This window comes from Hevea brasiliensis, chromosome 1, assembly GCF_030052815.1.
Source record: "Hevea brasiliensis isolate MT/VB/25A 57/8 chromosome 1, ASM3005281v1, whole genome shotgun sequence".
In the NCBI taxonomy this organism is placed as follows: domain Eukaryota; kingdom Viridiplantae; phylum Streptophyta; class Magnoliopsida; order Malpighiales; family Euphorbiaceae; genus Hevea; species Hevea brasiliensis.
The window spans coordinates 2,385,468-2,398,619 of record NC_079493.1 but is presented as its reverse complement, the minus strand read 5'-3'; the positions used below and the strand labels follow the sequence as shown (position 1 = coordinate 2,398,619).

The following is a 13,152-nucleotide window of genomic DNA, read 5'->3' as shown; positions in this document are numbered from 1 at the left end:
CATCTCTGATGCTGAGTTGCTGATAAACAAACAAATTTCACAAGATCTAGTAATATAAACATTCATTCATGCGTATTCAAGTCAAGGACATGTCGGTGTGCTCACCATGACAACCAGGCCCCTGTCCTAGTTGGGGTTGATACCCTTTTCTTGTTCCTTACTGTGATCCAATAAATAAATGCCCTAATCTACCAACCCTTTGGGACCATTTGCCCAGAGGTCCAGCTGGTTTCTGTTCTTAATTTATTTGGCCTTTTCTTTTTCTTAATAATAGGAACAATATCACAACAGAGAAAAGAAAACTTAACTGTCTCCTAACTTATGAGCAAAGTATTAATTTCCAGAAATTAAGCTCTCTTGCCTGAATGGAAATGATCATCTTTTGAGCAACAGTAAAACACTTGAAAGGGTGAAGGACTTCCAAAACTTTACCCATGTAAAAAGGTCTAACCATTTCAATCCAATAATCCATGCATTCACATTAGCTGAAATAAAGAGTTTATTTTTTATGATTTTAAAAATTATATTACAAAATAAGGCTCTTCTTTTTTTTTTTTTTTTTTCACAAACCCCCAAATAATAATTTTAAAAGTTTCAATATAGATTTTAAGATACTCAACTCAACTCAGCTCAACTAAATCTTTATCTCAAAAATTTGGGGTTGGCTATATAGATTCTTTTTCTCCACTCTAAACGATTTTGAGTTAAATCCTCAAAAATGTGTAATGCTTATAGTTCATGTTGTACTACTCTCCTACAAGTCAGTTTAAGTCTACCCTTCTTTTCTTTATATCCTCTAGCCTAATGTGCTCTAATTGTCTAACTGAAGCCTCCGTATGTTTGCGTTTCACATGACCAAACTACCTCAATCTCCCTTCTCTCAACTTATCTTCAATTGGCACCACTCCTACCTTTTCTCTAATACTCTCATTACAGACTTTATCTAGTCTAGTATGACCACTCATCCACCTTAACATTCTCATCTCCACAACTCTTATCTTAGACACATACAACTTCTTCAATGCCCAACACTCACTACCATATAACATTGCCGGTCGTATGGCTATACAGTAAAATTTTCCTTTCAACTTATTGAGAATCTTGCGATCACATAAAACTCCCGTGGCACGTCTCCACTTCAACTATCCGACTTTAATTCTATGACTAACATCCTCTTCACATCCCCCATCTACTTGAAGGATTGAGCCGAGATATTTAAAGTGATTACTTTGGGACAGTACGACTCCATCCAAACTAACTCCTTTCCTATCACCAGTTCGGTCTTCGCTGATCTTGCAATGCATGTATTCTGTCTTCGTTCTACTTAACTTAAAGCCCTTTGACTCTAGAGTATTTATCCAAAGCTCTAGCTTTCTATTGACTACTTCTTGCATCTCATCTATCAGAATTATATCATCCGCAAACATCATGCACCAAGGGATACTCTCTTGTATATGTTTCATTAATTCATCTAAAACTAATGTAAAAAGGTAAGGGCTTACAGCTGAACCTTGGTGTAATCCAATTGAGATAGGAAAATCTCTTGTATCCCCTCCCACTGTGCACATAATAGTAGTTGCTCCTTCATACATATCTTTCAACACTTGTATGTACCTAATAAATACCATTTTTTATTCTAACACTCTCCATAAGACATCTCTTGGAATACTGTCATAAGCCTTCTCTAAATCGATAAAAACCATGTGTAGATCTTTCTTTACATCTCTATATTTCTCCATCAAGCCTCTAATGAGAAAGATCACTTCCATAGTTGAACGACTGGGCATGAAGCCAAATTGATTGGAAGAGATAGAAGTGTCATGACGTAGTTGATGTTCCACAACTCTCTTCCACAATTTCATAGTATGGCTCATGAGTTTAATTCCCCTATAGTTTGAGCAACTCTGTATGTCCCCCTTATTTTTAAAAATAGATACTAAAATACTCCTCCTCCATTCATCAGATATTTTTTTTGAGTTTAGAATCTTATTAAACAATTTAGTTAACTATGCCACTCTCATATCTTCAAAATATTTCCACACTTCAATTGATATTCTATCAGGTTCACAGGCTTTACCCACTTTAATTCTCTTAAGTGCTTCCTTTACTTCTAAAGATCTAATCCTTCTACTATAATTCACATTTTTTTCTATTGCTCTATAGTCTGTATACATGCTATTACTATTTTGACTATTATTAAAGTGATTATCAAAATAATTTCTCCATCTTTCTTTAATGTCCTTATCTTTCACCAACACTTTTCTTTCTTTAACCTTAATGCACCTAGCTTAATTGAAATCTTGACATTTCTTTTCTCCCCTCCTTGCTAATCTATAAATATATCTCTCCCCTTCTTTAGTTCCAAGTTTCTCATATAACTTTTCAAAGGTCTGCGCTCTTGCTTGACTAATCGCCTTTTTTGCCTCCTTCTTTGTTATCTTGTACTGGTCATATGCCTCATTATTATCACACTTAGGTAATTTCTTATACCAATCCCTCTTTCTCTTTACTGCCTTTTATACTTCCTCATTCCACTACCATCTCTCTTTTGAGGTTGGTCCACATCCTCGGAACTCTCTAAGTACTTTTCTAGCTACTTCTCTAATATTTGATGCTATCTGTATCCACATACCATTGGCCTTCACATCCAACTTTCATGCTTCAAACTCGAAAAGCTCATTTTTGAACTTAACTTGCTTTACTCCTTTGAACTCCTACCACTTTGTTCGAGCTACACTATTTCTTCTAACCTTACTTGAATTGTTCCTAAACTTAGCATCCAAGACCACTAACCGATGTTGACTTGTTAAAGCCTCTCCCAGAATGACCTTGCAATCCTTGCATAGAGCTCTATTTGTCTTCCTAGTTAAAAGAAAGTCAATTTGGCTTCTATGTTGCCCACTTTTAAAAGTCACTAAATGTGACTCTTTTTTTATAAAGTAGGTATTTACTAGTATTAGGTCATATGCCATAGCAAAATTCAGGATACTTTTTCCCTTCTCATTTCGGCTGCCAAAACTAAAACCTCCATGAACATTCTTATGACCTTGCCTATCACTTCTTACATGTCCATTCAAATCTCCACTGATGAAAATATTCTCTTCATTCGGTATACTTTGCATTAGATCAACCATATCTTTCCAAAATCTTCATTCGGTATACTTTGCATTAGATCAACCATATCTTTCTAAAATCTTTATTTACTCTCATTAACTAGTCCTATTTGTGGGGCATATGTACTAATTATATTTATTATTTCTCCTTCTAGTACTAGCTTTACTAGTATAATTCTATCTCCTACTATTTTCACAGTTATTACAATATCTTTCAATGTCTTGTCTATGATTATGCCAACTCTGTTCTTATTTCCTTAAGATTTTTAGATAAATTACTAAAATTCCCTTAAGATGTAGCTTAATATAAATTTAATATAGTTTAATTTAGGATTTTCTTTTTTAGACTAAATTTATCATGATTAAAAAATAAATAAAATCCATATATAAAATATGCATATCACACCATATACTTATATTTTTTTACCTGCCTGATTTATTTTGTAGAAAATATTTTACTAAAAAATATTTTTAAAAAAAAATAATTTTTATGAAAAATATTTTTCATATGTAACTTACTTTCTACAGAACAAACGAAGGTTAAATAAGAAATTATTGTTTGTTTTATTTATATGTTATATATGATTAGTAATTTATAATAATTTTTTTTTAAAGTATTTAATCTTCTTTTAATAGCAATTATTGCTGTTCTTTTCCCTTCAATGTTGAGCAACCAACTTGTGTTGGAGGATTGTCACCTAATTATGCTTGGTTGACAATGATCCACCTTGAAAGAGAAAATTTTTCACTCTAGTCTTAATCAAATAATGCTTCTAAAAGAGTTCCTTTCTTAGCATTGCTTTTCCTCAACCATTCAAGCAAGTTGCTCATGGACACTTCTAACTCTTTCTTCATTCAATCATTCATAAACTACTCATGACATTTAGATTCTCTCTAAATCTTTGAATAATCTCCTAATACTTTATTACATTTTTTGACTTTTGAATTTTATCTATTTAATGTCATATAATAGATACTTTCAATATGTAAATTGAGAAAATATTTATTATTATTATTATTATTGTTATTATTATTATTATTATTATTATTATTAATTTAATGAGAGAGTTTATATTATTAATATTTGTATATAGCATAAGAGAAATAGAGAAATATAATCAATCCATCATAATTACTAAGGCTTTAGAAAGTATTGGCCAATAGATTTTAATATATCATGTGGTTAATATATCATGTGATCATAAATTACAGAAATTATTAAGTGAGACAAAAACATAAAAAGTGAATTATAAATTATATCAAGCAATTAGCCCATTTAAATTGGGTCTCTTATAATTCACTTATTTGTGTGTTTGTATTAGCAAAAATAATGGAAAAAAATTATTAATTTGGTGATGATTACAGTGGATTCGAGTTCATATGAGAATAATTTTATTCACTATTAAGATTAAATATTTACATATAAATTTATACACTCTATATACACACTTTAATTAATTCTGCACACATCTCAGTATAAATATTTGATCTATTAATTGTTAAGTTCATTCTTATATATGATATCAAATTTTTATTAAATACACCTTATTAATTAATAGAGCTGATTAAGTAACTTCTATGGAGAGTATTCAATATTCCAAAATAACAATTTTATTTTATATATATATATATATATATATATGAAACATTATGACCTAGATTCTTTCATCTCCTAAATAGAAATAATTTGTGTCTTTTTTAGCATCATCAATAAGTTTGTGGCCCATTCGGTGTGGTCTGGTTGAGGTTCCATATGGGGCGTGCCCAGGACAGAACCTTCGGGCTCCCACATTAATTGTGGACGTGTGTGTGCGGGTTTATAAGCATGTGCCAAAGTTCCTCCCAGTCAGCAATTGCCTGAGTGTGAATGTTGGTACAGTAACTTCTATACTCTCGTGTGTGCGTGTGTTTCACTTTACTATCAAAAAATAAGTTTGTTGCCCATCCTTCAAACAATCATGATTCAAAGCATATCAATGAGATGATCCAAGAAAAAAAAAGGATTTTTTTTTATTTTGTTAATTACAATTATTGATAGTACAAGTTAATAGAAAACTAAATTTTAATAACTTCATATTAGTTTAATTAATAATTTTTTAAAAAAATAATTTAAAATGAAGATTATTTGCATCCAACACTTCAATTATTTTGTCAAAAGAAATGATGAAAAAAGATGAATTTTTGCAGCTAAGTTGTGCTATTTCAATTTTTTAATAATAAAAAGCCAAAGAAGAAGTCTTACTCTTTAGTCAATAGCTTTAATTTTACATATATATATGAAAAAGACTTTTCCTTCAAAATTATCTTCCTTTTTATTTTCTTCTTTATAATCAACTTTCACATGGGATTTAGCTCATGCAATCATCACATCTAAAGAAAAAGGATTCAAAAGAGCCCTTTGATCACATGTATTTGGAATCTAATCACAATTTTTTTTTTCATGTCCTTGAATATATACACAAATATGCTGAAAAGCACACTCCACCAACTTCTCTTTACCAAGTAAATTAATTATAGAGACCATAATATGCTCATTTGTATTCAATTGAAGTTGACATCTTGGTGGGTCTTTAGTTGGAAGATACAAAACAATCTTCCCTTTTCCTCTTCCTTGTTCATTAAATTAAAATTTTTATTTAAATATATAAATCTAATACATATATATTCAAATAAATAAACATACTTAAATTTTTATATGGAAATCTCATCAAAATTTAATATAATTGAGAAATACATTTATTCAACACCTTTTTGTAGACTTTAAATGTTGAAATTAAATTGTAAAAGTGTTTTTGTTGTTTTTATTGTTGCCATTCTTTTTTCCATTATGAAAGTCTATTGTATCTTTCAAAAAGGCAAACAAATTTTAATAGCCTGAATAATACACTATTTCATACATTTCAACTTTATTAAAAAAAAATTTCATAATATCCTAAAATTTAAAAATATCTCAAAACATATATAAATTCTTATAAAATAAAATTAAAATATTTTTAAAATTAAGCATAAACTCTAATCATATTGATATAACAATCTAATAAATTTATAGTCATATTAAAAATTTAGAGTATAATGAGAATTTACTTTTTTTTTAAATTCAAGAATAAATTTATGTATGTAATTAATTGTAATATTATGTGAGGCTATGGTGGTAGGCATGTGGCATCATTTGTGTATCATATACATACATACATTATGTGCATGTTACCCACATCATGATATTTGCACATCCTAATACTAATGGGCCACATGCACGTGTGCGCAAAAAGACTGCTTCTTTCTTTTGGCCTTTTTATTGATAGGGTAACTTTTGCTAAAAACAAAAATGATAGGGTCACGTTTTATATATTTATTAATTTTATTAATTTGAAATTTTAATTTTACCTTTTTCCCCTCAAATAAAATAAATTATCTAAATACTCAATTTGCTACTTAAACTGTGGGCCAAGAAAAATAATTTCAGACTTACAGATCATACTTCTAAAATAATAAAAATATTTTTTTTAAATTATTTTTTAATAATAAAAATATTAAAATAATAAAATAATTTTTTTAAATTATTTTTTTATAATATTTTTATTTAAAAAAATAATTTTAAGTCTTTAAATATAATATCAAACAGATATTATATTAAAATTTATAGATAGAAAGACTTAAATTTAAAATTTCTTTACTTCTCATACTTTAACACCTTGTTTGGATAGGTGAAAAGAGGAGAGAAAAGAAAATAGCATAGAAGAAATAAAGTTGACAAGATGTTTTTTCTTGTTTGAAAAGAAGAAGAAAAATAGGGAGTCCTATTTTTCTATTATTATTTTCTCTTAAATTTGAAGAAAAATAAAAAATTAAAGGGTTAAAGTAATTTATTTTATCAATTTTTTAATTTTCATCCTCTATTTTTTTTTACTTGTTCAAACACAAAAAAAGAAAATAAGTGATGAAAAATAAGAAAAGATTTCATTCTTTTATTTTACTTCCTCTCTAATTGATTATCCAATCAGAGTGTAAGAGTGAAAAAAGACTATAAGCAAATAAATTTAAGCTGCAGGGAAAAGCTTTGCATTTTTGCTATTTTCCTCCTCTTCTTCCTCCTGAAAAGGCCAACTAACCCTCCAAAAAGGGACAGCAGCCGCAAACTGTAGTGCACGAATCATGCTGTGGGGCTTATCAGGACACCTAAGATAGAGGTAGGCGTGTTTCGTAGGTCTAATTTTGTCAAATAATTGTTAGGTAACAAGCAATTTTAATTGAAAATTTTAAATAAATCAGTCTACGTCAATTCTTTTATGCGAGTTTGTTTAATATTTTGAAGAATCTTTAGTTTCTTTTTAATTAATTATCAAATTTCAAAAATTATAATAATTAAACAAAACTAATCCTTCACACACTCACAAACTCCCAAGCCAAATCCAGGTGTCTCCTCTCTTTCACACACTCACAAACCCAAGATGTAGCGGATACCTCATCCTCGACTTTTGGGTAAACTTTCTTCATCAACATGCATGGAGTGGCGACATCCCCAATAATGCGATGGGCTCGACAGTGTGAAATTGCAACTGAGAGTTCGTATAATTATTGAAAACTTGAGATTTGTGTGATTGTAATTCTTCATTCAGTTTTGCCATAAATAATGAAATTATTTACAATTTGAGTTTTGAGTTTTTGCAAACAATTTGAATATTTGAGTTAAAAAACTTTGCATCATGTGATTAAATGTTAATTGACTTAAAACCTATGAACTAAAGGTTTTTTTTTTTTAAATAATATTAATTATTTTAGTAATTACTGGAGTTTTATCTGATTTTATTATTATCTTAGCCCATCAAAACTGAAGATTAGAGTTTTCTTCTCTTGTTGATGAGATCTGCAAATTCTTAAGTACCTATTGCTGGCTTTGTTTAATTTTGATTGTCGGCATAATCAGATTCTTGGATTCTTATGTGATTTCACTTTAAAGAATTTGCCATGTTTGGAAAAATACACTAGTCTTTTTGGGTGTGTGGAAGATAGCTGAGTTTAGTGTCAATGGATCTTGGCAAGAAATTCAGGCAGCCTTTTGGAACTGGGATCGTTTCACAACGTTTGTGAAAATAGAATTAATGAAAGAGGGTGAGATGGATGTGGAGGAGAAAGGTGACTACCATTTTTTTTTTATTAAATAAAAATGAGAAATTATATTTTATTAAGATCGTTTTATTAAGATTGTTATACCACTCTAATAAAATCTAACGATGCCAATGCCCACTTTTGTTTAACTTTGTTATAATGCAATGCTTTTCCATTAAAAAAGAAAAATCTAACAATTGCATTTTATGATCAAATAAAAACTCGAAATTGTATTACTATTATTATTTAATTAACAATAATAATTAATAAATAATATATATAATAAATAATTATATTAATAAATAAAATAAAAATAAATTTTAATAATTATTAATTAATTATATTTTTGAGAAAAAGGTATAAAGATAATTATTGTAGGACATAAATAAAATAATCCTCTAATTTTGAAAAATATTGATGCAATTTAACCTTATCACTTGAATCAAATAAAAAAGGCTTAATTGGATTAAAAACGACCTTTACATAACGCTATGTGAATGTCTATTTGCACCAATGAAATGTACACATCTATAGGCCCAATGTCAACTTCAAGAGCTTAATCCCACCTTTGTGCCTCTATTTTGCTATTTGCTTGGATTATTTGAGCCAAAGAGATGTTGATGGTTCTGTCATTCTGTGCTGTCTGCAGATTCAAGTTCATGCGACAGCCAGTAACATATGGTGATTGGGGATGGCAAAGAATAAATTGGGGGTAAACGAAATTTATATATATATATATATATATATATATTTTATATATATATATATATATATATATATATATAGTTGTAATTGGCAATAAACCAAATTCCATCCTAGAGGACAAGTTTATATCCTCTTAGAACAAAACATAAGGCACATAGTCCTCAGCACTGGCAACATTGTGTCCCCAGAAGTAGAGAACACATCATGACAACCCTTAATTACCACCAGAAGATAATTAATTAATTAATATTCATGTCCACAAATCAAAACATTACGAAGGAAACTAAGTATATTAAAAAAGCAAAGATTAAAACACATAAACCAAGTAGATAATTGATATCCCCACCCAAAATTTCCTCTTTTTCCCCTTCTGCTCCCTCTATTCTAACTAACTATTTACACTTGATAAGATTCCCATCATCACATTACGGAGCAGGCATTTGGGTTCTCATCATTGAACTTCATGTGCACAGGGTAACCCGGTACTTGCCCCTGTCCGAACCCATACCCGTATTCATACATAGGGACTGGCTGTGGCTGACCCATGTACCCGTTCCCATACACAGGCATAGGCATAGGCATAGGCTGAATGGGCTGACCCATGTACCCGTTCCCATACACAGATACAGGCTGAGCCTGCCCCACATATCCAAACCCAGGACCCGGACTATATCCGAATCCCGGTTGCGTCATGTTAGCGTACTCCACTCTGTTCCCTTCCATTTTAGGCGCAGCATCGCCGCCGGCACCAGCTTTATCTTGGCCATCACCACCACCCTTGTTTTTCTTCTTCCCGCCGCCTCCGCCGGCATTCTCGCCGTCCTTGTCGCCGCCACCGCTGCCGCCACCGCCCCCGCCCTCTTTTTCCTTCTTTGGAGGAACAATCTCTACAGGTCTTTTGAGTCTGTCCTTCAAAGTCTCAGTCAACGCCTTAACGTCCATGGTCCCTTTGACGGTCACCGTTTCCTTCTGCTTATCCAGCGTCATCTCCTGCACACCTGCGAAGGCAAGGCCGCATAACGCAGTTAAAACTTCAGTCAAAAAGAACCCCGTTACGGGGAGGGAACGGAACAGAAAATAGCAAGTGATGATAGAGTTACCTTTGGTCTTGGAAAGGATGTTGCTAATTTTCTTGATACATCCCAAACAGTGGAATGCCACCTTGATTACCGCCGTCGTCACTGGAGCCTATCCCATTAATTAAATTTAATTAATAAAATATAAAATCATGCTAAAATGCGCCTCTCCCACCTGACTCGGCTGAATCAACTGAATAAATTTGCAATAAATATATGATTGACGAGAGACTCTGATTTTAATTGAAAATGAAAGCAGTAGTAAAATCATGCATCAAATGGGCATTTTAGAGAAGCGCTACAATGCGCCACCATCGATAACAAATAACAGTACCTCTTTTGGTTTCTTGTTCTCGGCGTCTGGTTTCTTGTCGCTGGATTTCTTGTTGTCATCTTTGTTGTTTTTGGCGTTAGAATCTTCCTTCTTGGGCTGAGGAGAAATAAGGTCCACCTTCTTCTTGGTCTTTTCGTGGAGAATCTCTCGAATCTGGGAAGGATCCACTTTCCCTATCACTGTTAACTTGTTTGATTCAGTGTCTGCTTTGACGCTTTCCACACCTGATGCAAAACCATGGAAACAAACCAAAAGAATTTGAAATTAAACAACAACCCAGAAAACGAACTACCGTACAAACTAAAAAAAAATGGGCAACAATGTCTCTCTCTTGAACTCTCAAAGTGAAAAATGATGCATGAAATCAGAGTATTTCTTTAGCAAAATTTACCTTCCAAGCCACGAGCGAATTTGGTTATCTTAGATGCACAGCCCTCGCAGTGCATTTCAATCTTGAGAACCACGGTCGGAGGATTCTTTCCCCCCTCCTTGTCTCTACCGTCGCCCCCTTCCTTCTTTTGTACTAACTCCTTCTTCTCCCCTTCGTTGTTGTGATCGTGGTCGTGGTCGTTGTTGTTGTTCTTCTTCTGCAAGAAAAAAGAAAGACCATTAAAACCCTTTAAAGAATCCCAAAAAAAGGGGGAAAAAAAGCAAAGCCCATTAAAAAACACAGGATTCAGGGTGAGTTTTTAACTCACTTTGCCCATTGCAAATTTGCGAGATGAGATAGATAGGAAGCAGTTTCTTTTGATAATAGATCAGTGGGAAGCAGATGGAGGAGTTATCGAGGGAATGCGAGTATTTATTTATAGGCAGAAAGAAAAACAGATGAGAGGAGAGGAGAGGAGGGGAGACGGTTGTATGATGAATGATGGGGATGTTGCGCTCTGTACGATGATGATGATGATGATGTTGATGCATCTATGGTGAATAAAATGGGGATAGGCTAGCAGTAGATGTGCCTTTATTATAAGCGCTTTTAACGCGGAATGGGTTATGGATTTAATTTTTTTAGAAAAATATTATTTTAATTTTTGGTTAAAATTAATTTTTTAAAAATATTTTTATAATTAAAATATATTAAATTACTTTAAATATTTTTTAATTAAAATATTCAAAACATATATTTTTTTAAAATAAATAAATATAATAATAATAATACGAAACAGATTGTAAATAGCCTCCATAATTTCCTGGTAGCTGGGTTTTTTTGGCCTTTAATGGATTTGTGCGTTGTCTCTACCTCGCAGTAATTTGGTGGGGTTTGCATACTCAAGCACTAAATTGTTGTGCGTTCATGAAATCTCTCAAATTTTATATTCATTTTATTTATATTTATTTGATTTTATTTTTCATTAAAAACTGAATAAAAATTATATAAATTGAATATTTTTTTAATTAATAATTATTATTAATAATATTATTTTAATATTAATATTTTTATTTTTATTGATATTTTGATGTTAAAATTTTAAAATTAATGCTATTGAAAGTTCAATCCATGACTGGTGGAATCAAAAGCTGAGTGGAACTTGAGGCCTATCCAACTCCTACATAATGGGCTATAGACTTTTGGTAGCTGCTGTGGATGGGCCTTATATTCTAGGAATAGATGGGCCATAATATGCTTCCTACTTATCATCGTGAGCAATGAAATTTGAAATTTTTTTTTTAGAATAATGAAATTTCAAAATTTAAATGAAATTAAAAAAAAAAGTTGCCCAAAGACATTAGTGACCATTTTTACCCAATCAAAATTATTTAAATTTAATATTTAGTATAACTTATTTAGTAATTAAAGGTATATTACTCATTGAAGAGAGTCAGATTTAAATCACGACTCCTTAATTTCCTATTAAATAAATTATGATAAAAAAATTATTTAAATTTAAATACATTATATAAAAAAATATCAATTCCTTGTAATCTGATTAAAAATTCATTTATTTAAATTTTAATTAAAAAATAAGTTTAAAAATTTATAATCTATAATAAATTTAATTTTTTTTCAATTCAGTTTTAGGTAAAAATCAAAATAAAAGTAATTATATATGTAAATATAAAGTACACTATTTCACACTTAAAATATTTTATAGTTTTTGAAAATGATTTAATTTTGCAAAGAGTGAATAATAAAATAACCAACTATAACTAATTAAAAATAAATAAATTTGAACCTATTTGATGAGGATTTTATATAAAATTATATTTAATAAATTTTAAATATAAAAATATTAAAATAATAAAATTATTTTTTATAAATTATTTTTTGAATAATATTTAAAATAATACTTTTTTTCTCTGAAAAATTAATTTTAACCCTTCAATCTCCATACTTCACCAGTGGCAACCCTTACTTTTAATTTTTTTTTATCTTATTAATTTTTTTAATAATTTTTTAATTTATATTCATTTTCAACAAAATTTAAATATCTGTTTAAATTTATTATTATGGATAGACGTTCAATGGAAAAATCAATGCTTTCCATTTCTCATAAAAACGGCGTGGAGACTCGGCAACCGCCCACCACCAGTACTGTTAGTTTATGGGGCAAGTCCTTGGATAGCAACCTTTTTTTTTTTTTTTTCTCGAATTTCTTTTAATGAATTTCGTCCTATTTTATTAAATAAATTTTAATTTTAAAAATTAAAACATTAGGTTTTTTTTTTCTCCTATTTGTGAATCTCTTAATTTCCACATATTAACTAAATAAAAAATATTAAAAAAATTAAAATCAATTATGACGCTTGAAATTGACACAATTAAAATTTTTAAATTTGCAAAATAAATATGTTCTAAAACTTATTTAAAAAATTA

General features: G+C 30.2%; 1 protein-coding gene across 1 annotated transcript; it reads right to left on the bottom strand.

Annotated features, from left to right (window-relative positions):
* Positions 1-9,142: 9,142 nt before the first annotated feature.
* LOC110641124 (heavy metal-associated isoprenylated plant protein 3) lies at positions 9,143-11,244 on the bottom strand. Its single transcript, XM_021792725.2, has 5 exons — positions 11,033-11,244; positions 10,726-10,921; positions 10,335-10,558; positions 10,025-10,112; positions 9,143-9,922 (listed from the first exon to the last, which is right to left on the bottom strand). The coding sequence occupies exons 1-5, from the start codon at positions 11,039-11,041 to the stop codon at positions 9,345-9,347; spliced, it is 1,095 nt and encodes a 364-aa protein (XP_021648417.2). The 5' UTR covers positions 11,042-11,244; the 3' UTR covers positions 9,143-9,344.
* Between the last annotated feature and the right edge of the window lie 1,908 nt (positions 11,245-13,152).